General features: G+C 64.0%; 6 protein-coding genes across 6 annotated transcripts; 1 reads left to right on the top strand and 5 right to left on the bottom strand.

Moving 5' to 3' along the window:
* Nucleotides 1–126: 126 nt before the first annotated feature.
* AMSG_00733 (delta-6-fatty acid desaturase) lies at nucleotides 127–1673 on the bottom strand (the record flags this gene model as incomplete). The annotated part of the gene is made up of 2 exons (XM_013907008.1): nucleotides 127–717; nucleotides 750–1673. 2 exons carry the CDS (start codon nucleotides 1671–1673, stop codon nucleotides 127–129), a joined length of 1515 nt encoding a protein of 504 aa, XP_013762462.1.
* Nucleotides 1674–2052: 379 nt separating this feature from the next.
* On the bottom strand, nucleotides 2053–13235 carry AMSG_00734 (hydroxymethylglutaryl-CoA synthase; the record flags this gene model as incomplete). The annotated part of the gene is made up of 5 exons (XM_013907009.1): nucleotides 2053–8333; nucleotides 8399–11306; nucleotides 11650–11771; nucleotides 11953–12681; nucleotides 12729–13235. The coding sequence occupies 5 exons, from the start codon at nucleotides 13233–13235 to the stop codon at nucleotides 2319–2321; spliced, it is 10281 nt and encodes a 3426-aa protein (XP_013762463.1). The 3' UTR covers nucleotides 2053–2318.
* A 460-nt stretch (nucleotides 13236–13695) lies between these two features.
* Nucleotides 13696–14662, bottom strand: AMSG_00735 (uncharacterized protein; the record flags this gene model as incomplete). Its single annotated transcript, XM_013907010.1, has 1 exon — nucleotides 13696–14662. Exon 1 carries the CDS (start codon nucleotides 14617–14619, stop codon nucleotides 13696–13698), a length of 924 nt encoding a protein of 307 aa, XP_013762464.1. The 5' UTR covers nucleotides 14620–14662.
* A 564-nt stretch (nucleotides 14663–15226) lies between these two features.
* AMSG_00736 (ADP-ribosylglycohydrolase superfamily protein) lies at nucleotides 15227–17815 on the top strand (the record flags this gene model as incomplete). Its single annotated transcript, XM_013907011.1, has 1 exon — nucleotides 15227–17815. One exon carries the CDS (start codon nucleotides 15227–15229, stop codon nucleotides 17750–17752), a length of 2526 nt encoding a protein of 841 aa, XP_013762465.1. The 3' UTR covers nucleotides 17753–17815.
* On the bottom strand, nucleotides 17798–21940 carry AMSG_00737 (surface protein Pls; the record flags this gene model as incomplete). Its single annotated transcript, XM_013907012.1, has 1 exon — nucleotides 17798–21940. The coding sequence occupies one exon, from the start codon at nucleotides 21938–21940 to the stop codon at nucleotides 17798–17800; it is 4143 nt and encodes a 1380-aa protein (XP_013762466.1).
* A 166-nt stretch (nucleotides 21941–22106) lies between these two features.
* On the bottom strand, nucleotides 22107–23417 carry AMSG_00738 (peptidase M20D; the record flags this gene model as incomplete). The annotated part of the gene is made up of 1 exon (XM_013907013.1): nucleotides 22107–23417. The coding sequence occupies one exon, from the start codon at nucleotides 23415–23417 to the stop codon at nucleotides 22125–22127; it is 1293 nt and encodes a 430-aa protein (XP_013762467.1). The 3' UTR covers nucleotides 22107–22124.
* Between the last annotated feature and the right edge of the window lie 175 nt (nucleotides 23418–23592).

Genomic DNA, 23592 nt, shown 5'->3' on the forward strand with positions numbered 1-23592 from the left:
TCACCTCTTCCCCCCCCCCCCCCCCCCCTCCTAATACCCTCTTCCTCTCATAGACAGCGAACGAATGAGTGTACAACACTGAGCATACGGACAAGGTGCGGAACAGAGGCAGGCAGATCGATGAGCCTACTCGGCCACGAGCGCGACATCCTCCGCGTCAGGGATAGGGTCAGGGACGGCGCAGACCGAAGCGGCTCCCTCGGCAAAGGAGCGGTAGAGCTCGAAGGGGGTGCGTGCAAAGGGCAGCTCGCGGTATGGCATGCCGTGCTTGGCGGCAAAGTCCTTGACAGCCGGCTGGATGGCGCGGAAGTGGCAGCGTGCGACCTTGGGGAAGAGGTGGTGCTCGATGTGCAGGTGGAGGCCGACGTGGAACCAGTCAAGCCAGCGCGGCGAGGGCACATTGTGGGTGACCTGGCAGGTCCAGCGGACAAAGTCGTGGGCGACGTTCTCGTCGAGCCCCCACTCGTTGATGTAGTGGTTGATGATGAGTTGCATGTGCAGGACGCCCTCGCCAACAGCAGCGGTAGCGTAAAAGACCGCCACATCGCGCCACGACGGCAGGTAGCTGAAGAGCACCGCCGTGGCGGCAAAGTGGATGACAAAGCCGGACCACTGGCGAACGGTCCGCTCGTGCTTCCAAGCATTGATGAGGATGCCGATGCGGCCAAGGAAGAAGACAGCAGGCAGAAAGTATATGTGTTGGTATGAGAGGAGCCACTTGAACGGCGCGTCCGAGGGAAGAGCGGGACCACATCGAGCGCTTGCGCCCAAATGTCCTCCTTCATCTGGATGTCGACCGCGTATGCCTGCACCACATTGCGCGGATTCTCCAACGGCAGGACCGGGAGTCCGAGCTCGTGCGGCTGTGTCGAGCTCGGCGACGACGACCGCGCGTCCGACGACGACCGCGGGCGCCGCTCCACAAGATCAGCCGCACGCTTCTCCACCGCCGACGAGGCCTCCGACGGGCCGGGCGGGACCGACTTGGCGGCCTCGGTCTCCTCTGGGTGGACCAGAACCGCGTCTGGCACGCCATAGTCGCGAGCAAACGACGACTGCGTCTCGGGCGCTGTGGTGTACGCGTTGACAAGCGCGTGATGCAGATCGTGCTCGCGCTTCCACCAGTCCGAGTTGATGCCGATGGCGACGGTGCCAAAGAGCCAGCCCAGCCACCCGTCCAACGTCATGTTGTACGTCAGGTTCGAGTGCATGCAGTCGTGGAGAAAGCCGCCGCACTGCTGCCAGAACAGGGCCAGGGCCAGCCCGCCGAGCACAAACTGGTTCGCCGAGAGCACAAGCCAGAGCATGAGGGCGAAAAGGGCAGCGACACGGGAGAGGTTGATGACAAGCCACGAGGTCGAGGTGGAGAGAAAGCCCGCCTTGACAAAGGCCCGGGCCATGCGGGCGTACTCGGTCTTGACTGGGTCAGCAGTCCGTGTGTACGAGCCGACCTTGCACCCGGCAACCTGCTTCAGCACGCCGCCGCGTGGATGAAAGCTGACAAAGACCTCGGTGGCGTCCAAGCCGGCAAACTTCCACAGCAAGTCGCCTCCCGGGTGCTGTGGGATAAAGTCAGTGACATCATACCACGACCCGTGGATGCCAATGACACACCGCTTGGACCGTGCGTGGCTGTACGACGCTGGCGACGAGACAGACAGTGCAGGCGCCATGGTGCAGAGGGGTGCTGACTGGCCAGGTGGTGCTGCCGTTTGATGACGAAAGAAATGCGGTGCCACGTGCGGAAAAATGTCCAATTGATTGTTCGTGAACAACAGTGGCTCGTCTGGCTCCCAATATGGGGCTTGCATGTGCGTGAATGCGGCTCATGGGTTTTGTCACGGCTGATGGAGCGTTGCCCGAGCGGCGTTATAGCGGCGGATCGGCATTTGGACGTCGGGTGGTGCGGTGCATCGGGACGTTGTGATGGAGTTATTGGGGGGGGAGGGGGGGAGCAAAGAGGGGGGGGGGGGGGGGGGGGGGGGGTTCGGCATCGCTGGCCATCCCGTGAGAGGCGGTAGGCAATGGCTAGTGGGTAGGGCAAGGAGAGGCTGGGAAAAACGGTGCGAGTTCAATTGGCGCAACAACGACAGCAAAGGCAGCCACTGCGCAGGGGGATATCCCCCGCAGCACTTATGAACCCTAATCGGTGCGGTCGTTCGGACGCGTTGTTGCGCGTCTCAAAGTGAACATCTCGATGATGCTTGACTTCCAGGTCACCGGCCGACGCTGCGCGACGCCTGCTTGGCCTGCGGCCTGAGGTGGGAGGCGCGCCCGCGCGTGATAGCGGCCGACACGGAGACGCATGGATTAAAGCGTTATGCCAGCAGATCCAGAACCTCGGACTGGATGTAGCGCATAAACTTGGCGATGGCCTCGTTGGGGTCGACGGCCATGGCCGACGACGCCTGCTTTTGGTTGATGCCGAGAGCGGCGGCGATGGTGAGGCCGGACGAGACGGCGGCCGAGACAAACGAGGTGCCGGCGAGGGCCGACATGCCGAGGAGGAGGAAGACGACGGTGGCGATGAGGAGCGCGGTCGAGACAATGATCATGGCGACAATGGCGCGCATGGAGAGGCCAAAGAGGGCCATGACTCGCCGGACAGCCTCGGAGACGCGGGCGGCGACCTCGGCCGTCCGTGCCCGTGCTTGGTTGACGGCCGCCAGCGCCTCGGCCTTGCGCTGCTGGAACTTGGCCTGCGCGTTCTTCTCGATCGACTCGCGCTTGCGTTGAATGGCGCGCTCGGCGTCGCCACGCGCCTGGTCGCGCATGGCCTTGGCGCGCTTAGCCAGCTCGGCCTGCCGCGAGCGCATCTCCTTGCGCACCCGCTTCGAGTACTCCTTGTCCTTGCCCATGCGGGCGCGCACCTTTTCGCGCATCTCGCCGATCCGCACCGTCAGCTCGTTGATGTCCTCGTCGACCGCGTCGCCGAGCTGCCCGCGGAGTGCGGCAAGTTCGGCACGTGCCGGCGAGTCGTTGGTTGCCACAGTCCGCACCGCGAGGCTGGCGAGGTTGAAGCTGCTTTGCGTGCCCTCCTCGTTCTTGCTGCCCTCCTTCTCGTACATCGACTCAAGCGTCTCCACCGTCGCACCGATGTTTCGGGGAAGGAACTTTTGCACGCTCTCGGGCACAAAGACCTTGATCGACTGCCCGCCTGTAGAGGTGTTGGTGGTAAAGTTCCACACGGTCTGGAAGAGCGAGCAGTCCATACCGCTTGCCAGCTGCTCGAGCGTCTCGAACCGCAGCAGGCCATGGTTCTCCAGCAGCTCGTCGCGGAGCGCCCACGGGTCGACCTGCGCCGCCTTGAACATTGTCGACGCCGACGTCGCGATGAACCCAGCCTTGAGCTGGAAGAACAACGCGCCTGACGGCTCGACAACCGCTGGGTTGACGCCCATTGCCGTCACGCCGGCCATCGTCTTGCTGCTCACCTCGCCGTGAATAAGCTCAGACTGCAGCGCCGCGAGGCCAAGCCCCGCGCGCGCCAGCGCCTCTGCCACCCGCGGGTAGTGCAGGTCGAGCGTCTCGCGCGTCGTCGTCCGCAGCAAGTACATCAGCTCCTGGTCGAGGCGGTCGACATTGATGCCGGCGGATTCGAGCCCGCGCCGCATGTCCTCATCGAGGTACGGGTCACGCCGCCCGCGCGTCGTCCCCTGCACATCCTTGTTGCTCAGCTGGTCCTCCAGCGCCGTCACGTTGACGCCGAACCGGGAGAGCTGCTGGACGACATGGCTAAACTGCGGCTCAAACAGCGCGTTGACAATGTTCTCGTCACAGAGCTCGATGTTGTCAAAGACCGACACAGAGCTGCTCGTCTGCATCACCATCCGGAACGCAGTCTTGACCCGCGGCGGAATGATGCCCTGCCGCATGACCTCACGCATGAGATGGCCAATGAGCGAGTTGACGTACAGATCCGTGGGCTGAAGGCCAAACGCGTCACGCACCTTGCCGCGGTACTCGCTCGAGACAAAGCCTACCCGAAGCTGGTGAAGCAGCGGCGCACTCGTCTCGTCGTTGACCAGAATCGGCGAGGTGTCGACGCCCCACTCACGGAGATAGGAGACGGCACTGGACTCGAGCTCGCCCGAGCGCAGGCCGCTCACCACAGTCTCAATCCTGTAATCCACAGAGGCCTTGTGCTGGTTCCGCGAAAACGGCGGAATCTCACCATCGCCCTGGAGAATGGCGTCGTTGCGCTGCTCCCGCTCGGCGAGTGCGTACACGCGGTTGACGAGCGACGACGGAACAAAGCCCTGAATCAGCTGCTCGAGGACAGATTCAAGTTGCGATGCAGGCTCGAGCCCGCACTCGCGAAGCGCCGTGTACACCTCGGCCGGCATGAACGAGGTCTGCAGCGCGCCGCGAATGGCCGCAAGCGACACACTCGTCGTCTGCTGGAGCAGGGTCCGCAGCTTGGTCGGCGGGACCCATCCAGACTGAAGCGCAGAGAGCACGTCCGATGCCAAAAAGTCAACGTCGTAGCCAAGGTCTGCAAGCTTCTCGCGCACGCTCTGGCTCACGTAGCCGCGGCCCAGCTGGCGTTTGACGTCGAACAGCTCTAGGCCGCGCTTCTCCAAATCGTGGACCAGCTCGGCCGGCGGGTCCGACTCGACGTCCGACACCATCTTGGTGAGAATCTGGTCCGCGCCCGAGACCCGTGCAAGCTTGGTCTGAAGCGCCGGCGGAAGCTCCTTCTTGATCACCGAAATCGGCCAGTCGGACGCGTCCTCGAGCGAGTGCAGGGCGTGGAAGAGCTCGTACGGGTCGATGCTGTGCTTGCGGAGCTCAGCGTTGTCGGCCGCCGAAATGAACGACGAGTTGGCGAGCCGGTCAAAGATCATCCTCGAAAGAGAGGTGGTGTTGATGCCGGCAAAGGCCAGCGCCTTGCGGATATGGCTTGAGACGTACCCGGTCTGCACGCCAGTCTGGAGCTCAATGAGGAACTCATCCGGCGTGAGGTGCAGCGGGATGTCGACGCCGACAAGCTCGACGAGTGCGACTTCCAGGTCCGAGACTCCGGCGCCCGAGCCAAATGTGCCGAGCGCAATCTCGTCAAAGACGCGCCCATCGAGGAGCGCCGTGTTGAAGCCAACAATCTCAAGCTTGCGGAGGACGTCACTCGAGGCGAGGCCCGAGCGGAAGACGGTCTGCAGCTGGGGGACTGAGAGACCGACAGCCTTGATCTCGGCGGAAAACGCTGGCGAGACAGTGTCTTTTCGTGTCTCCTTGACGAGGAAGCCCGAGCCGGCCGAGGTGCCAACCAGGCCAGTCGTCACCACGCCAGCGCGCTCGTAGAGCTTGGCCTGGAACGAGCGCGGGACAAAGCCGACACGGAGGTAGCCCTGCAGCTGGTCCGGGTTGACACCGGCCTCGGCAAGCTTGGTCGCCGCAATTGACGAAATCTGTCCGGTGGTGGCAATGCGGTCAAACGAGCCAAGGAGCTCGGCGGGGAGCATGTCCTCGATGAGCTCCTGGACCTTGGCCTCGAGCATGTCGCGGAGACGCTCAAAGAACGAGGTCAGTCGCTGGCGGAGCGTCACGACATGCGTCACCACCGCCATGATAGCCACAAAGACCGGAATGGCGCCGGCCGGGTTGATGAACACCCCAAGCGTGACCCAGAGGAAGACGCCCGAGACGTAAATGAGCGAGACAAAGACGCAGACGTAGCCGACCCAGCGGTAGGCGACCTTGGCAATCTTGAGTGCAGAGCGGACGACGGCGTGGAAAGAGCGGCGAAGGCGCGACCACTCGGCCGTGTTGATCCGCCGGTGCTCGCCGAGCACCACCCGCTTGATGGAAAGGTAGTACTTGCAGAGGAAGAGCGTGGCGAGGGCAAGATAGATGCCGTCAAGAACCCAGATGAGAATGATGGTAGTGCGGTGCCACGAGGCGAAAAAGTCGAGCGAGGTTGCAGCGAGCCAGAACCAGACCGTGGCAAACATCGAGGGAATGATCGGGAGGTTGACCGCCACCACATGGACAAGAACAGTGCAGACCTCATAGAACAAGTTGTGGGTGGTCTCGGCGACAATGACATGGTCGGCGCGCGCATCCTCGGGCGTGGCGTTCGGGAGGAGCATCTCCAGATAGAAAAAGAACGAGAGCTTGCGCTTGATAAACTGGGCCACGCGCCGCTCCTCAAACTCGGACCAAACCGACTCGCCGTCGGCAAGGACCGCAAACTTGTGGTCGTCGAGCATGTTCTGCTGGAGGCGGCGTTCCTGGACAGCGTAAAAGTAGACGCCGAACGACATGAGAGCGATGGCGAGGAGAATCGAGAGCACAAGCGCAAAGACAATGATGACAGTCGTCTTGCCACGGTTCCACATCGAAATGCACCGCGCCCGCTCGCTGCCTGGCACGTCTGACTCGACAAACTCGTTGAGACAGTCCTCGGCCGAGAGCCGCCACGTGAGAATGCCGTCAATGTCGTTAAAGTAGAGCGAGAGCATGTCCGCCGTCTGCGCCATCCGGGCGTCGTTGGCGTACTCGGCGGCCACCGGCGAGGCGTCAAACGGACAGAGTCCTGGATGCTGCGCAAACGAGGCGCGCGAGACCGGCGGCGAGATCATGGTGAGGCCAAAGAACTGCGCGAGGTCCGGCGTGAGGAGCGCAAACAGATCGTTGGTAGTGTAGTACCAAAAGCCTGACGAGAGCGCACCGGCGCCACGGACCTTGAACTTGATAAACTCGGCGACATGGACCTCGCCCTCCTTGAGCACAGGATCGATGAGCTCCGCCACGCGCGCCTGGTCGGCTGGCGAGAGGTTGGGCAGGTTGGCCTGAACCTGCAGCGACGTTGTGTTCGCCGCAAGCGTAAAGCCGTAGCTGGCCACCTTGGTCCGCGCTGGCACGGACTGGAGCGCAATGACTCCCGATGCCGACGCCACAGACCCGTTGGTGACAGCAGCCGAGCCCGAGGCATCGGGCGCGAGAGACACCGAGCCCGACGGTGAGCCGGCCGGCGAGCCGACGCCGCCTGACGACGAGCCCGGGCCGGCTGCCACGGCACAGTAGTACGAGTTGGGCGAGGCAACCGCCACGCTGAGCGCGTTGGGCGAAGTGAGGGTGACGTCGGCCGAAGTGGTGTTGACGTCAAACGTCGCCGTCCGCAGCGAGTGAACCTGGACTGAGCCGGCCTCGACCTGGGCGTGCATGTCCGCGCCCTGGAGCTCGTAGAGCTCAGCGTAAACAATTTTGCCAGCAATGTCGAGCATGCCGGTGGCAGCGTCGAGCACGAGCGAGCCCTCGATCTCCGACTCTTGCTCGCCAATGGCCTTGATGGCCAGCTTGCCGGCAAAGCCGGACGGGACGGTGAGGTCGACAAGGCACGGGCGGATGCCGGTGAGCGGCACAAAGTCAACAGGGATGTTTGGGTTGTCAAACTCGGACGACGGGAGCGTGATGGCGACGGACGAGCTGTTTGTCGCCGCCAACTCGCCAAACCGGTTGCTTTCCTGGAAGAACACAAACGGCGAGCCTGGTGGCCCAACGCCAAGGCGAAGGAAGCAGGCCTGGACCGAGACCGAGAGGACCGAGCCCGCGGCTGGGGCAGCAAGCTCGATGCGCGTTGACGATGACGAGAGTGCCATAAAGTAGACAAGGCCAAAGATGGCACCGACAACAAAGCCAAGGTAGAGGAGGATGCGGTGAATGTTCCACTTGAGGGCGCGGGAGGTGTGGTACTTGACCGCGGCCGACGACTGGAGCTCGCGGCCAAAGGTGGCAAAGAGGCCGCCACAGGTGCCCGACCAGCAGAGGACGGCAATGAGCCACGACCAGACCTTGTCGCACATCGACTCCTCCTTCTCGGGGACGTGGAAAATGACTGAAGCAAGGACAGTCTCGACCTCGGCCTCGACCTGAGCGTTGACATCGCGCTCCTCGGCGACGGCGGTGTCGAGTTTGGCTGAGAACTGATTAAAGTTAGCGGTTGCACGGACGGATCGCTGCTGGTAGAGCGAGGCGAGCTGGGTGAGCTTGGTCTCGATGAGGGTGGCAGCCTCAGGGTTGGGCGTGTTGAACCACGGGCCAACGCGGCTGGTCATGTCGCTCTTGGCGGCGCGGATCTCAGACATGACCTGCTCCCAGAACGTCTTTTGCGAGGAAAACGCCTGCTCCTGGAGGAAGAGCGCTTCCAGCGAGTGGAGGCGGGTCCGCTCGAGGGCACGATGGTAGTCGCGGAGGCGCTCGCGGGTGTGATGCAGCTCGGAGTTGTAGGCCTCGAGCGAGGGGCAGATGTCCTGCACAAAAGTGACCCACTTGCGGCCGAGCTTGCGGACCTTGCGGCGGAGGCGGTACTCGTCTTCGCGGGCATCCATGTACTGGTCAAGGCCGGCGATTGAGTAGGCACGGGTGGTGGCGGCGGTGAGGCGAACGGCGTGCTGACGCACTGCTCGTAGAGATCGATGGCAAACGTCGGCGAGAAGGCGATGATGGGCAGGACACGACCAAGGAGACCGTACATAAAGCCGTAGACGGTTTCATGGGCAATGTCCTTGGCCACCTTGGCAAACTTGTCCGAGGCGGTGGTGAGGGCAAACCGGGCCTTCTTCTGAGCTTCGAGGAGGTCGTTGCGCTCGGTCTGGGCCTTTTGCGAGTCGGCGGCGGAGCGGAGTTCGCGGAGCTTGCGCTCGATGGCGTCAACGGTCTGCTGCTCGTGGCGTTGCTGAGCGGTGAGGATGTAGAGCTTGGTGACCTTGAACTCGAGGAGCGCCTTGCGGGCTGGGAACCAGACCTTTTTCACGCTCCGCTCGTACTGCTTGCGCTCCTTTGCCTCGCCGACGCGGATGACAGCATCATGGAAGAGCGAATGGAGCTGGGCCATCTCGAACCGCGCCTCGCGGTACTTGAGCGCAGCCTTGTAGCACGCGGCAACCTTCTTGGGGTTCTTGACCAGAACCTCATCCATCTTGCGGACCTTCTTGCTAGCCTTCTCGAGATCGTCGACCGAGCCAGATGACGAGAACGAGGATGCGGTGTCGATGGCATCGATGGCGATGCCGACGCGGCCCTCGATGGCAGACGAGCTTGAGGTCTCGAGGTCGGAGATGATAGACGAGATGTAGGTCGACGTGGCGTCGTCGTCGCTGTCGTCGTAGCCGTCATAGTCGTCGTCATAGTCGTCGTCGTCGTCGTCATCATCGTAGCCGTCGCCGTCGGTGGCGGTGGTATCATCGTCGGTGGCAGTCGAGTCTTCGGTTGAGCGGGCCTCCTGCTGCTCTGAGATGAGCCTGGCTCGGGTGAAGAGAACGCGGTACTCGGCGCTCGACGAAGACGAGCGCGAGGCGATGGAAGACGAGCATGACGAGGAGCTGGCCGAGGACGACGAGGCCAGAGTTGACGTCAGGTTTTCCTGCTGCTCATCATCATAGTCGGTGGTAGTGGCGCCAAAGTCGGCGTCAGTGTCGTAGTCAGTGGTGGTGGCGCCAAAGTCGGCATCGGTGCCGTCGGTGCCGTCGGTGCCGTCGGTGCCATCGGTGTCGTAGCCGGTGGTGCCACATGCATCCGTTTCGGCGTCGGTGGAGACAGCAGCAAAGAGGAACATGTCTTCGTCACCGGCATCTGTCTCCTCGGCGCCAAAGTCAAAGGCTGCGGGCCCGCTGCCGGCGTCGTCGTCGTTGTCGCCGGCGTCGTCGTCGTCGAGGGCCGAGGTGGAGACGTCGTAGCGAGTTGACTCGTAGGCCGAGTAGTCTGCGGTCGACTCGTTGTCGGAGTCGTACGAGTTGGAAGAGGGCAGCGACTCAGGAGCCGGCTGGTAGATCGGGTACTTGCGACCAAGCTTGTACGCCTCCTCCCAGGCACGGGCGACAGATGTGGAGCTGAGCGGCGCAAGGTCCTTGGCGGCGCCAATGCTGTACTTGGTAAAGATCTTGAAGAAGGCGGCGAAACGGGCCTCCTTCTCGCCGGTGTTTGTGATGATTTCGTCAAAGAGCTCAGAACGGTAGGCGTAGTAGCCCTTGAATGCCTCGGTGGTGAGAGCACGGAGGTAGGCGGCGGCCTTGGTGGAGACGCGGAGGGCGAGCATGCGGATGGCGACGTCGTCCTTGTGCTCGTTGGAAGGGATGATGCGGCGCTGGTAGACCGAGTCATCGAGGACCTTGAGCGCCTGGCTGCAGTACGTCGACTGCAGGGTCGAGTAGACGCGGTGCAGAGTCTCCTTGAGGAGGCGGGTGCGAAGGCGCATGAGCGTGTTCCACATCGACTTTTGGGCGGCGGTCTTGGCGGCCTCGCGCTCGCTACGCGGCAGCTTCTTGATCTTGGGGTTGTTGAACATCGATGAGAACTTGTCGGTGATGGAAAGGACAACTTCGACGGCGGTGGCCGGATCCACACGCTTTTGCATGCGGGCGCGGTCCGAGCTCGAAGTCGATGACGAGTTGTCGTCGTCCTTGTCGTCATCCTTGCCGTCCTCCCCTTCGTCAGCAGCCTTCTTGGCGCCCTCCTCGACCGCGCGACCTGTCTCGGCGTCATAGGTGGCCATGGTGGGTTCGCGGAGGCGAAAGATCTGGTACTGGAACTCGTCGTTCCACTCCATGTCAAGGTCGTTCTCGAACTCGTACTCGGCATCAAGCTCGGGCGGCTGGTAGGCAAAGTCGGTGTCATCCGAGGCATCGTCCTTGCCCTTGCCCTTGTCCTTGGACGTCTTGTTCTTCTTGGACTTTTTGGACTTTTTGGACTTTTTCTTGCCCTTGCTCTTGCCCTTGCCGACCGTGCTCGAGCCGGCGCCATCGTCGGTCTCTTCAACAAAGGTCTCGGAGACGTCCATCCACTCGGAGCCGGAGATGTCGAGGTCTGAGCCACCGTCGACTGAAGCCGACGAGAGGTCGACGGCCTCGGCCGGGTCGGCCTTGCCGCGCTTCCGCGAGCGGAAGAATGACGAGACGGCGTGCTCGCGCTTTCGGCGCGCGGTCTTGGACTTGATTCCGCGCTTGCTGAGAACGGCGGCGTTGACGACGTTGTATGTGTTGTACCAGTCGCGGACGCACGAGTAAAGCACCGGGTTGCGGAGTTCGTGGAGAACAATGATCTCGGCCTCGTCCTTGGGAACGCCCTTGACCTTCTTAGACCGCGAGTTAAACGCGTCCATCAGCGTCGTGAGGTACATGACAAAGGCCTCCTGCCGCGACGCGACGTCGCCGAACTTGTCGAGCAGCGTGTACATGACGTTGACTGAGACGTCGTCGACCATGTTGTCCAGGATCCGCGCCTCGACCTGCCGAGCAAAGACCTTGTTGAACTGGTGCTTCCACGCATTGAGGTCGATGTGGTACTCTTTGGCGGCATCATAAAGCGCACTGCGTTGTTGGCATTGTGGACGAAAAAAAATACCGCAGACGGTGAGTGGCCCGCTCGCAAAAAAGCAACTCAGACGCTGAACCTCGAACGAACAACTTGCCTGCACAGCTCCATGGGGAGTGGTAGCGTTGTCATCCAGAGGGGTTATTGGGAGGGAATGGTAGGCGAGGGATGGTAGAGACTGGAATGGGAGGGAGGGGGGAGAGCGAGAGGAAGGAAAGAGGGAGGGGGGAAGGGGGGGGGAGTGGGAGAGGGTGTGGGCGGGGATCAGTGTGGGTTTCCCGCTGGACGAAGTGGCAGCAGACAGAGCCGGGAAGGGAGGGAGATACTGGTAGCGCGTACCGCTTGCGGCTCATGATGTCAGTGACGAGCTGGGTGGACTTGTGCTTGACCATGAGGCTGAAGACCTCATCATCGTGGCTGTCGTAGCTCTCATAGGAGCCAGCACTGGAGGAGCCCTCGGTCTCTGAGTAGGTTGACATGACCCTGGAGACGAGTTGGCCGTGCGGGAGTGAATTGAGCCCTGTCGGGCAGGGCGGGCAGGGATGGGGGCTTGTTACTAAGATAGATACGGCAGTCCAAGTTAGGCCTTGACATCGTAGGTGCGACGCCACATGTCGTCGATGTTGGTGAGGTAGTAGGTACCCGGGAGGAGGTCATCGTGCGAGTCAGTGGGGTGTAGGGGGCGGAGCCGTGGGCAGCCTCGCGGAGAGCGAGCTTGGCGACAAACTCCTCGGGGGTGCGGACGGTGCGGGCGGCAAGGCGGGCAACGACGTCGGTCTTCTCGCGGATGGAGGCAAGCGAGCCCTTGACGGTGAGCGAGAAGAGCGAGGAGGCCATGCCGGAGCCGTAGGAGAACATGAAGATGCGCTTGCCGGCGAGGGCGTCGTCGTCGAGGTTGGCGATGAGCGAGAGGAGGCCGCCGTAGACCGAGGCGGTGTACATGTTGCCACAGAGCTTGGACATGGCGACCGAGGGGCCGACGACGCGCTCAAAGCGCTCGGCGTTGGGCTTGAGGAAGGCGGCGAGGATGCCCTTCTCGTACGAGTCAGCCTCGGCGACGGCGGCGGCGGTGACGAGCTCGGGGGCGTCGGCAAAGGCCTCTGGGTTGGTGCGCACGTCGTTGTAGAGGAAGCGCCCAAACGACTTGATGACAAGCTTGTTGAACGGGCAGTGGAAGGCGGCGTAGTCAATGGCGTTGATGTTGAACGGCTCGCCGGTCACCTTCTCAAACTTGGCCTTGTAGTTGTCGTAGCAGCGGTCGAGGGCGCGGAGGTAGCACTTGATGGTCTGCGGGCCGTCGACGGTCGGGTACTCGGATGAGAGGTCGGGCTTGTAAAAGTCGTACGTGTGCTCAAAGTGCGAGGCGCGGAGCTTGGTGTCGAACACCAGCGGGGCGTTGGGCCGATGAGCATGGCGACGGCGCCACAGCCACCGGTCGGGCGCGCGTTGCCCTCGGCGTACACCGCAATGTCACCGGCGACAACCAGGGCGTAGCGGCCGTCCCACGCCGACGACTCGATCCAGTTGATCGAGTTGAAGAGCGCGTTGGTTCCGCCGTAGCACGCGTTGGTGGTGTCGATGCCCTCGACGTCATCGTTGCCGGACTCGGCAAAGAGCTGCATGAGGACCGACTTGACTGACTTGGACTTGTCAATGATGGTCTCGGTGCCGACCTCGAGCCGACCGATGTCAGAGTACGAGATGCCGTACTTGGCAACGAGCGAGGAGACAACCGTCAGACAGATCGAATGGATGTCCTCGAGGTCACCAGTGAACGCCATGGCGGTTTGGCCGAGGCCAATGGTGTACTTGCCGGTCGAAGCGCCGTCGTGCTTCTCGAGCTCGGCCTGGTCGACACACGTGGCGGGGACGTAGAAGTCCATGGCCACAATGCCAACGTCTGAGGGGCGGGATGTCTCGGCCATGGTGGGCAAGGTCTGGACGTGCCCAACGAGGACAGAAGCGGGGGCAACGCAAACAGAGTTAGTTGAGCGCGGTGGTGGAGGGAGGGAGAAGAGCGGGAGGAGGGGGGGGGGGAGAAAGCAGGAATGAGGGAGGCGGAGGTGGAGGGAAGGGAGGAGGGCGGAGGAGGAAGGGAGGAAGGGAGGAAGGGTGTGTGTGTGTGTGTGTGTGTGTGTGTGAGGGGTGAGGGAGGGGATGAGGAGGCCGTAGGCGGAGGCTGTCGGTGTGGGTCGTGTCGGCGGTGCAACGTGGCAGAGGGAACGAACAATGAAAATGAAGAAAGGTGGCGAGGTGCCAAGTGGAAGAGGGAAGGACTTGCGGAGGAGCGGCAAGCTGTTTTTTCGTGGTCTTGCGCTGCCAGATGCTGGAGAGAGAGAGAGAGAGAGAGAGTGTGTGTGTGTACATTTGCGCGCGCCAAACAGATCAGTCAGCCTTGGAGGCCGGCGAGGCGGACGACGGCGCTGAGAGCGAGTGGTAGACCGAGTGGAAGGCGAGCGAGGGGAAAAAGGTGACGTGAGCCCACTCAAAGCGAACCTTGCCGGCTGTGTCGACCGCTGCCGCCGACGTCTTGGCCTTGTTGAGGTTGATGAGGGTGGCTGTCTCACCGGTGATCTTGTGGGCCGTACCCTGCATGAGCGGGGCGGTAAAGGAGCAGCCCCAGAGAAAGGCGAGGCGCGAGCCGGTCAGGATCGCCACGGCGCGGCAGGCGAGCGCGCCTCCGATGGCCGGAGCTTCGGGCACCTTGGGCGACGCCGCCGCCGCCACAACGAAAGCGGCCAGGACCGCCAATGCCGTCGCGCGCGAGCCTGCCAGTGCCAGGCCAGCGTAGGCCTCCAAGCCGGCCCACAGGCCAAACCATGCACCCCAGCCGGCGGTGGCGGCGAGGACCTTCTTGGACACACCGAGGGTGAGGAGGAGGACGGCGAGAAAGGTGCCAATGCAGGTCATCTCGAGCAGCATGGGATCAATAGCCGGGGAGGCCCAAAAGCCGCCGGCCACGGTGGCGATGGCGAGTAGGGTACACACAAACGGAGCCGGGGCAGTAGCGAGCGCCAAAGCCCACCCGGCGGCGGTGACCGCGGCAATCGGCCGCGCGATGGGAGAGCCCTGAAGCAGCGGCGCGACAATGTTATCCAGCGTGTCGAGGAGCGCAAAGTTGCCCAGGACCTGGAAGACTAAGCAGACCATGTGGAGGGCCAGATTCGGCGCAGTCCGATGGTCGCGGCGAAAGTGCTTGTAGGCCGTGGCGTAGCCGTCACCAGCCAAGGCGTTGACCACGGGCTTCCAAGGGTAGCAGTAGAACGGGCCGGGTGCATAGAGGAGTGTCTGCAGAGCAAGTGTCGCCATGGCGACGTGTGTGTGTATGTGTGTGTGTGTGTGTGTGTGTGTGTGTATGTGTGTGTTTGGGGAGGATGGGAGGAGTGGGGTGTGGCCCAGGTGTTTGGTGCTTGCCCAGTGGCTGGTGTGCGGCCGGTAACGGGTTGGCGGCCGGCGACGGGTGGGCCTCCACAGCCGGCACCGGGACCGGCCCCTACAGACGCCGCCTGCTTGCCTCACCTCTCGCTCTCTGTAGTGTGTGGTACCCTTGACTGGCTAGGGGACGACAGACCAGCAATATGTACGTGTGTGTTTGTGTGTGTGTGGAGGGGGGGGGGAGGCTGAGTGTGAGTGAGAGAGAGAGAGAGAGAGTGTGTGTGTGGGGGGGAGGTGGCGGGTGCTGGCGGCCGTTGTCGTCGCTCCAGGCGACGGGCAATTTTTGGCTTGTCGGAGAGGGCACTGGCCGAGGCGGCTGGAGCCAGGATGGGGCCGACGGGGCGGAAGGGAGCTAGTGGGTAGGGTGGCGTCGGCGGGGGGAACGGGAGCGAGGGTGCGGGAGTTGGCTCACGGCGGGCGAGGCGGGCGCAGGTCGCTTTCGCCGAACAAGCGACGCGGCGGGCCGGCAACGGCCGGCGCGATGCGGCAGGGACGGAGCCGGCGGCTGGACGCGACGGTGGCAGAGGACCGCGAGCTGCTGGAGGAGCTTGCAGAGGAGTTCCACCCAGGCATGCGGGTCAAGGCTGTGCACTTTGAGGACTACGAGGGCGTGGTGCGGTTCATCGGGAACACGCTGCTGGGCCCCGGCCCGTGGATCGGGATCGAGCTCGACGAGCCGGTGGGCCGGTCGAACGGGTCGATTGCAGGCGTGTTCTACTTTGACTGCCCTGAACACCACGGAGCCTTTGTGCCGCCCGACTGCGTTGAGCCCATTGACGACGTGGTTGATCCGCTCGAGCCGCCGCGGGCGTGGGACGTCACCGAGCACCACTACCTGACGGCTGCCCGCGACCGGGCGGGCGACGCAGCGCACCTCGCCATGTCGTCACCGCTCGCCAAGTTCCAGGCGGCGCAGGCGGCGGCGGGCTTTGACGCCGACTCGGACTACTCGGGGGCATCGCATCACTACTTTGAATCGCTCCCGCCCAAGCTGCGGACGGCGCCGGCGGCCGGGCTGGCATCGCCGAGCGGGGCGCGGCGGCGCGGCGGCAGCGGGCGCACGGCGACCCACATCATGACCCGGCGCGCCGGCGACAGCGGTCCCGAGGTTGGCGGCACGCCGCCTCACCTGCGCGCGCTTGACGCCCTGCGATCGACGGTTCCGTACTACGAGGCCTTTGCGCCGGTCCACAAAGATCCCGAGGTCGGGCAGCGGGTCCGAGTCAAGGGCCACCTCGGCGTAGTCAAGTTTGTGGGCGGCACGCTGTTTGAGTTTGGCTCATGGGTCGGCGTCGAGCTCGACGAGCCGCTCGGCCGCAACTCGGGCTCGGTCAACGGGACCTTTTACTTCAAGTGCAAGCCCTCGCACGGCATCTTTGTGCGGCCGCACAAGGTCGAGTGGGTCCCGTGGGAGTTTGCGCCGCTGCCGCACTCTGGCTCGCCGCGCAAGCGCCGGGTCCGCAAAACCGGTGCCGCGCTGTTCCAGACCTCGTCGCGGGATCCGTCGGAGCTCTCGGGCGACGACGAAGAGGGCGAGGCGAGCGGGGCGAGCGGCGACGGGCTCACGGGCACCTCGGCGGCGCCCGAACAGCCACCGGCTTTCCGGTCGCCGTCCCAGGGCCCACCGCAGGCCCTCTCGGCGTCGGGCCTACCGGTGCCTGGCATGCAGTTTGAGGAGGTCGACGGCGTCTTGCGGTTCCCGTCTTTGCTCGAGGGTGAGGGCGGCGCGCCTGGTACGCCCGCCGGAGAGGACAAGTCGTTCTTTGGCGCCGGCGGCGACGTCGGCGGCGCGCACGCCATCCTCGCCGGCCCGCACCAGGTCGAGTTTGAGTTTGGCTGCTCGGACATGAAGTTCTACCAACTCGACTCAAAGATCCAGGGTCTTTTCCACGGCTTTTTCGTTGGCTCGGCCATCGGCCTCCTCTGCGAGGATCGCGCCGCCGACGACCTGGCCACATTTGCCAGCACCGGCGGACTCGACTCGTACGGGCCGACTATTGCTTCGCACGACGCACACCGTGCGCAGTGGTACTCGAGCATCGAGGCGGGCGGTGTGTGGGGCGTCGACGGTGACGCCGCGCTTGTGCTCCTCGACGCGCTCGTCACCGCCAAAGGTCACGTCGACCACAAGGTCTTTGCCGAGAAGCTCGCCGGGTGGATCGACGAGGGCATTGTCGCCACCGGGCAGGCCGGGCCCATCGGCGTCGAAGAGACGCTGGTGGAGATTGTGTGCACTCCCGAGTTCACCACGCATCCGCTGGCCGCCGCCAAGAACGTCTACTTTAAGAACGGAAAGTCGTTTGCCGACAACGGTGCCGTGGCCCGCTCGCCACTGCTGGCCATTTCCGACTTTTGGGACCTCGACCGGGTGGCGGCCAACGCCACGATCATGGCTCAGGTGACTCACTCGGACCCGCGGTGCGTCGCCTCGTGCATCGCCGTCAACGTCGCCATCGCGCTTCTGCTGCAAAAGGGCGCGCGTTCGCACACCGCCAAGGGCCTCGTCTTTGTCCTCAAGAAGGCCTTCAAGTACGCCAAGGCCGTGGGCGTGCCCGACGAGGGCGCACTCAAGGCCGCCATCATGACTGCCACCCCGGCCTCGCTTCGGCTCGACGACCCCAAGACCTGCCGCCACACGTACAAGGCGCTCGGCGCAGCCTTCTACGCCCTCCGCACCGGTACCGACTTTAAGTCAACACTCCTCGAGATTGCCATGTGCGGCGGCGACGCAGACGCAAACTGCGCTGTCGCCGGCGCGGTTCTCGGCGTCAAGCTCGGCATGTGGGCCGTGCCGGTCGACTGGCCGCCGCGCTCACTCCCATTCACGGCCCGCTCGTGGCCGCCGGTCTTTGGCCAGTTCCAGCCTGCCACCGAGCCCGAGAACATGCCGCAGTCCTGGCTCGACCTTCGCGGGCCCGACTACCGCTACGCCCGCTCGCTCTTTGACGAGCACCTCACCAACCTCAAGCTGACCATCGAAACGTACTCGACCAAGCGCGACTATTGAATGCAGTCTCCAACCCACGCCCTCGCTTTACCGGTGCTCTCTAGCCTAGAGCGCCGTCGCCTCGGTGAAGAGCGCAGGACGGATCATGGCAGCCTCGCACTCGTGGCAGTGGCACTCGTTCTGGACCCAGCGGTGGAGCCGGGTGTCGAGGATGAACAGCGGAGTCGGCCCGTCGTAGTCGTCACGGGTGCCGACCATGATGAACACCTTATCGTCAACTGTGTAGCCCGAGAGGACGGTGTGTCCGGTCGGCGGGGCATGGCCGGTGGTGGTGACCCGAGACCACTTGCGCGAGGCGAGGTCAAGGCGGTGCATGGTACGCGAGGTGGCCACCTCGGCGCCGCGAGGCGATGTCGTCATGCCGCCGTATACATACATGTGCCGGCCGACGAGGACGGCGACATGGTTATAGCGCGGGCACGGCGGGCGGCCTGTGGCCGTCAGCTCGCAGTACCGGGTCTCGGCCTTGGGCGAGACGTACACGGTGTTGGTTGGCGCTTTGGACGGGAACTGGCGGGCGTCGAGGCCACCAAAGACAATGATAAACTCGTCCGAGGCGCAGATGGAGTGCCCGATGAGCGCGGGGAGCGCAGCCTGCTGCTCAACGTACGCGTCGACCGCGTGTGCAGTCCAAACCTTGTGTCGTGCGAGCGCCAAACCGTGCGGTGCGAGGCTCGAGTCGGCAGAGTCGAGTTCGACGTCGTTGTCGGATGCTGTCGGCGTTGTTGTTGACGAGTACGTGGCCGACTCGTCACCACCATTGGCACGAGTTGTCCGTCGCGAGCGGGTGTACGGACTTGCCGTCGACTGCAATTCCGACGGGAGCTCGAGGCCCGATGCAAGGAGCAGCGAGCGCGAGTGCGATGAGCAATGCGACGAGAAGTCGTGCGAGTCCACAAATGCCTCTGAGGTGAGCGAATGCGGCGACGACGGACCGCCGACAAACCGGGACCGCCGGCGGCGGAACTTGTGCCGGCGGCGCCTCCGCGTGTGCGGGCCGAGGTGCTCAATATCGGTGCCGGGGAAGAGGCCTGCTGGCCGCGACGGGCGCGAGTTGGTGTGGCGCGGCGAGACGGTCTTGTCGACCTCGCCGCGCGTGGAGCGCGGCGGTGAGGCCGAGGCGTGGGCCGAGGCAGGGACCGGACTTGTGTCCTGGCGTGGCGCTCTGCTCGGCTCTGCGTAGAGTGACTTGAGCGAGATGTGAACGGCGAGGGCATCGCGCTGCAGCGCCGGCGGCGGATGCATGAGCGGCGAGATCGAGGATGCTTTGGGTTCGGCGGAGCCTTGGCGCGGTGGGGTCCGACGCCTTGCGCCCTGCGGGCGGCGGTAGCGGCCGTGCGGCGAGCCGGAAGCAGGCTTGGTGTTTCGCGCCGAGGCCAGCGTCGAGCCCTTGCGGAGGCCAGTGCGGAGGAAAATGTATGGGTCGTCGGCCTTGGACCGGGCCCCGTACGCAGCGTAAGTCTTGATACCAGTGCGGCGGGTGCGAGTCCGCGGCGACGCTGATGCCGGACGGCGCGAGTTTGGCGAGGCTGCAAGTGGCGACGCTATGGCATCCTTGGCGGCGGAGACCGGTCGGTGCTGCGGCGGGAGCGCCTTGCGCAGCGGCGTGAGCAGCGCGTCCGACTTGACGACGGTGAACTTCTTCTTGTTCCGAACCTCGGGCAGCGGCTCGGGCATGAGCGCATCAAAGTCAGAGGCTTTGAAAGTGGTGGCAAAACCAGCAGCACGGCCCTGAGCGGCGGCGCCCGGGTCTGCAGACTCGAGCGCAGCTGCAGCGGCGAATCGGGCTTCGACGCTCGGGGTTGGCTCGACGTAGGCGGGGCGCGGGTCGCGCGGCGGCGCGGTGACGACGTCCATGTCAATCGGGCGCGGCACGGATCCGAGCTCGCTGTCTGCAGGCAGGGCGTGGCGGCGGAGCGCAAACGGATGCATCGAGGTGGCGACCCAAGAAGTGTCGTCTCGGGCGCGGAACTTGGGGCGTTGCCGCGAGTCGGAGAGGGCAACATGCTCGCGGGCGCGAATGATGGAGCGCGAGACCTTGACAACCAGCGGTTCCTTGCGGTGCGGCAGGGTGTGCTCGACCGAGACAATGGCAGCCGCAGGGTCGACGGAATCATCGCGGGTGTCGAGTGCGACGACAGCTGGTGGGAGAGCAAACAGTTGTCGCTCGAGCTCGATGATCTCGGCGTCAAGCGGGTCGAGCGGCGGCTCGACGGCAATCGGCAGCGGAGGCGCAACCGCTTTTGCTGTGTCGGGCTCGGACTCGGGCGCGAGTTGCGGCGGTGATGGTGGCAGCGACGACGAGTTGTATGAGTCATCCGAGTCTGAAGTAGACGCGGTAGCGGGAGCGGGATTGGAAGGCGAGGCGGAGGCGGAGGCCGTGGGTGTTGAGCTGCTTGAGCTGTACTGCCACGACTCGGGTTCGAGCTCGGGCTCAGGCTCGGGCTTGGGCTCGGGCTCGGGCTCGGGTGACGACGATGGGCACGACTCTGAAAGATGAACCGGGCTTGCCTTGGCAGGGAGAAGAGGCGGCGGCGAGTCGACAACAGCGGCAACGACGGCCAAGGCAGCGACATCAGGCGTGGTGGGCTCGGGGCTGGCGACGGCGTTGGCGGGCTTGGGGCGAGTGGGGCTCACAGCCACAGCATCAGTGCTGGAGGGCAGCGAGACAAGGTCTGGCTCGGGTTCTGGCTCTGGTCCTGGTTCTGATTCTGGCTTCGGCTCTGGCTCTACATCACAGACATTGTTGTCGTCGTCCGCCTCGAGGTTGGCAGCGCGAATGCGTAACACAATGTCATCTGCAGCCAACGAGTAGCGCAGCGACGGTGGATGGCGAGCGAACGGGCCGGGTGGGCGCTTGAGCGTCGGGTGCTCGAGACCGAGGCTCTGACGGCGCTCGAGAATAGAGCCCGGCTCGGGCTCGTGCTCGTGCTCGTGCTCGTAGTCGTGCTCGTGGTCGTGCTCGGCCGCGGCGGCATCGATGGGGTCGTCGGCAAGTGAGTGGTCGGGATCAGTCGTGGCCCAAGAGTTGGTCTCACCGCCATCATCAGCGGGGATGAGCAGCACGGAATCTCCGCCATCGGCATAGGAAGCGCCATCAAGAGCAGCACCCGAGTCAGTGCGGGCGCTGGGCTCATCTTCTGCCTTGGTGTCATACCCGGGCTCAATCGCCAGCTCGGCACAATCTGCGATTGTGGCGTTTGCACCAGCGTCGACCTCGGGCTCAACGGCTGGTTCGGGACTGGTCTCTGGCCCGGCATCAAGCTCGGCCTCGTCACCCAACTCTGAACCGTCATCGAGTTCTTTGCCGATCTTGACGTCGACCTCGGGCTCTACGGCCGGTTCGGGACTAGTCTCTGGCCCGGCATCAAGCTCGGCCTCGTCACCCAACTCTGAACCGTCATCGAGTTCTTTGCCGATCTTGACGTCGACCTCGGGCTCTACGGCCGGTTCGGGACTAGTCTCTGGCCCGGCATCAAGCTCGGCCTCGTCACCCAACTCTGAACCGTCATCGAGTTCTTTGCCGATCTTGACGTCGACCTCGGGCTCTACGGCCGGTTCGGGACTAGTCTCTGGCCCGGCATCAAGCTCGGCCTTGTCACCCAACTCTGAACCGTCATCGAGTTCTTTGCCGATCTTGACGTCGACCTCGGGCTCTACGGCCGGTTCGGGACTAGTCTCTGGCCCGGCATCAAGCTCGGCCTCGTCACCCAACTCTGAACCGTCATCGAGTTCTTTGCCGATCTTGACGTCGACCTCGGGCTCTACGGCCGATTCGGGACTGGTCTCTGGCCCGGCATCAAGCTCGGCCTCGTCGCCACCATCGACATCGTCTCCTACTCCTTCGTTACCCTCGACAATGTCCGCGACCTCTCTGCGCATCTCCAAATCGTCACTCTCGACATCAACTGCGGCCGAGTCGGATGCCGAGACGGAGGCCGAGTCGGACACGGCCTCGCTTGCGGAGCTGGTGCAACTGGCACTGTCACTGGCACTGCCGCTGGAACCACCTGCACTACTTGAATCGTCTTCTTTAGCTGCGCCGCCTTTCTCACTGACGTGCGACGCAGACTCCGGCGGCGGCTTGTCCTTGGTGTCGTCGAGTCGCAGCGAGGCCGATAGCGAGTCTGAGTCCGAGTCCGACGAGGAGGCTGCCGCCGGCGCGGGCACAGGCAGGGGCTGAGACATGGCGCCCAAGGTGCCCTGTACTCTACCTATAGGTGAGCACCTGGCGTGTGTACGCGTCTGCTTCTGCGTCGCCTGGTGTGCGTCTGCTCGAGCGCAATGCGTCGACAAGTGGGCCTCCGTCTCGCCCTCCTGCCAACCGCCTCCGTCTCTCACCGCAGGATTGCCCCACAGGACTCGGGAGACTTTAATCAAGCAAACTGGGCAGGCGGAGCGAGGCCCGAATGAGCGCAAGGTACATCTTGGCGGCAATAGGGATGATGCCGTCGTTAAAGTCATAGCCGTCGTTGTGGCACATGACAGGATCGCCGTTGTCTGGCGCACCGCCGAGGAAGAAGAAGCAGCCCGGGCGGGCCTCCAGAAAGTAGGAAAAGTCCTCAGCAGCGAGCATCGGCAGGCCGTCGGACGAGACCGCGTCGGCACCGAGGAGTGACTGGCCGAGCGAGCGCACAATCTGCGTCTGCTCCGCGTGGTTGACCACGGCGGGGTAGAGCGATCGAATCTCGAGCTCCGCCCTGGCTCCGTACGCCGCCGCCGTGTTGTGGACAACTTCGTGGATGCGCTTGGTGAGGAGCGCAAAGACCTCGGGATCGAGGTCGCGAATCGTCGCCTTGATATCGCAGTGGGGCGGAAGGACGTTGTACGCTGTGCCGGCGTGGATGGAGCAGACCGAGATGACTGCTGTGTCCGAGTACTTGACGTTGCGCGAGACGATCGAGTGCAGGCCGTCGACAATCTTGCAAGCCACATGAATGGCGTCGACAGCAGCGTGCGGCTGCGAGCCGTGCCCACCCGAACCAAAGATGCGGCAGTCGAGCTCCGAGACGTGGCCCATGGTCGGGCCCTCGATGACCTGCATGGTGCCGACCGGTCCCGAAGGCCAGTTGTGGAAGCCGTACACCTCGTCCACGCCCTCCATGCATCCAAACTCCACCATCGGCAGCGCCCCGCCCGGCCGCTCCTCCGCCGCCTGCAGCAAGAGCCGGACCGTGTAGTTGGATGGGATCCGTGCCCGGAGCCCGTTGCTCTCGTCGAGCAGAACAAGCGCCGCCGCCATGAGGCTTGCCATGTGGCCGTCGTGCCCGCACGCGTGCATCACTCCGTCGTGCGTCGACCGGTACGGCAGCTCCTCCGCACTCGCCGCCTCCTCCATCGGCAGGCCGTCCAGATCCGTCCGCAGCGCCACGCACCGCGGGCCGTCGGCCGCCGCCGGCCCGGTCCCCACAATGTCCACCACCTTGCACGTCTGCGCCATGTCGGTGATGGCTTCGGCTGGCACACCAGCCTCCGTCAGCACTTCAACCAGTTTGGCGCCCGTCACATGCTCTGCAAAGCCCAGCTCGGGATGGGCATGCAGAAAGTGCCGCAGCTCCACAGCCTTGGCCGCCACTCCCGAGCCCACCACCAACTCCTCCAGGCGGGCCTTGTGGTCCTCGCTCAGCTCAAAGAGCCCACCTGTTGCGTCCGTAGTGCTTGCCATGATCAAAATCGAAGTAAAGCGCAAGCAGAGTGAGCTGTGTAAGCAGCCGCCACACCTTATCCTCGTCGCGGCCGCTGCCCCCGTTCGGCACATGTGGTAGTCCGATGCAGTCGTGCCCGTCACCACCAGTCATCATCACCAGACTTCGTTCTCTCGCAAATGCACGCTCATTTTC

The sequence above is a fragment of the Thecamonas trahens genome (genome assembly GCF_000142905.1).
Source record: "Thecamonas trahens ATCC 50062 unplaced genomic scaffold supercont1.3, whole genome shotgun sequence".
NCBI lineage: Eukaryota > Apusomonadida > Apusomonadidae > Thecamonas > Thecamonas trahens.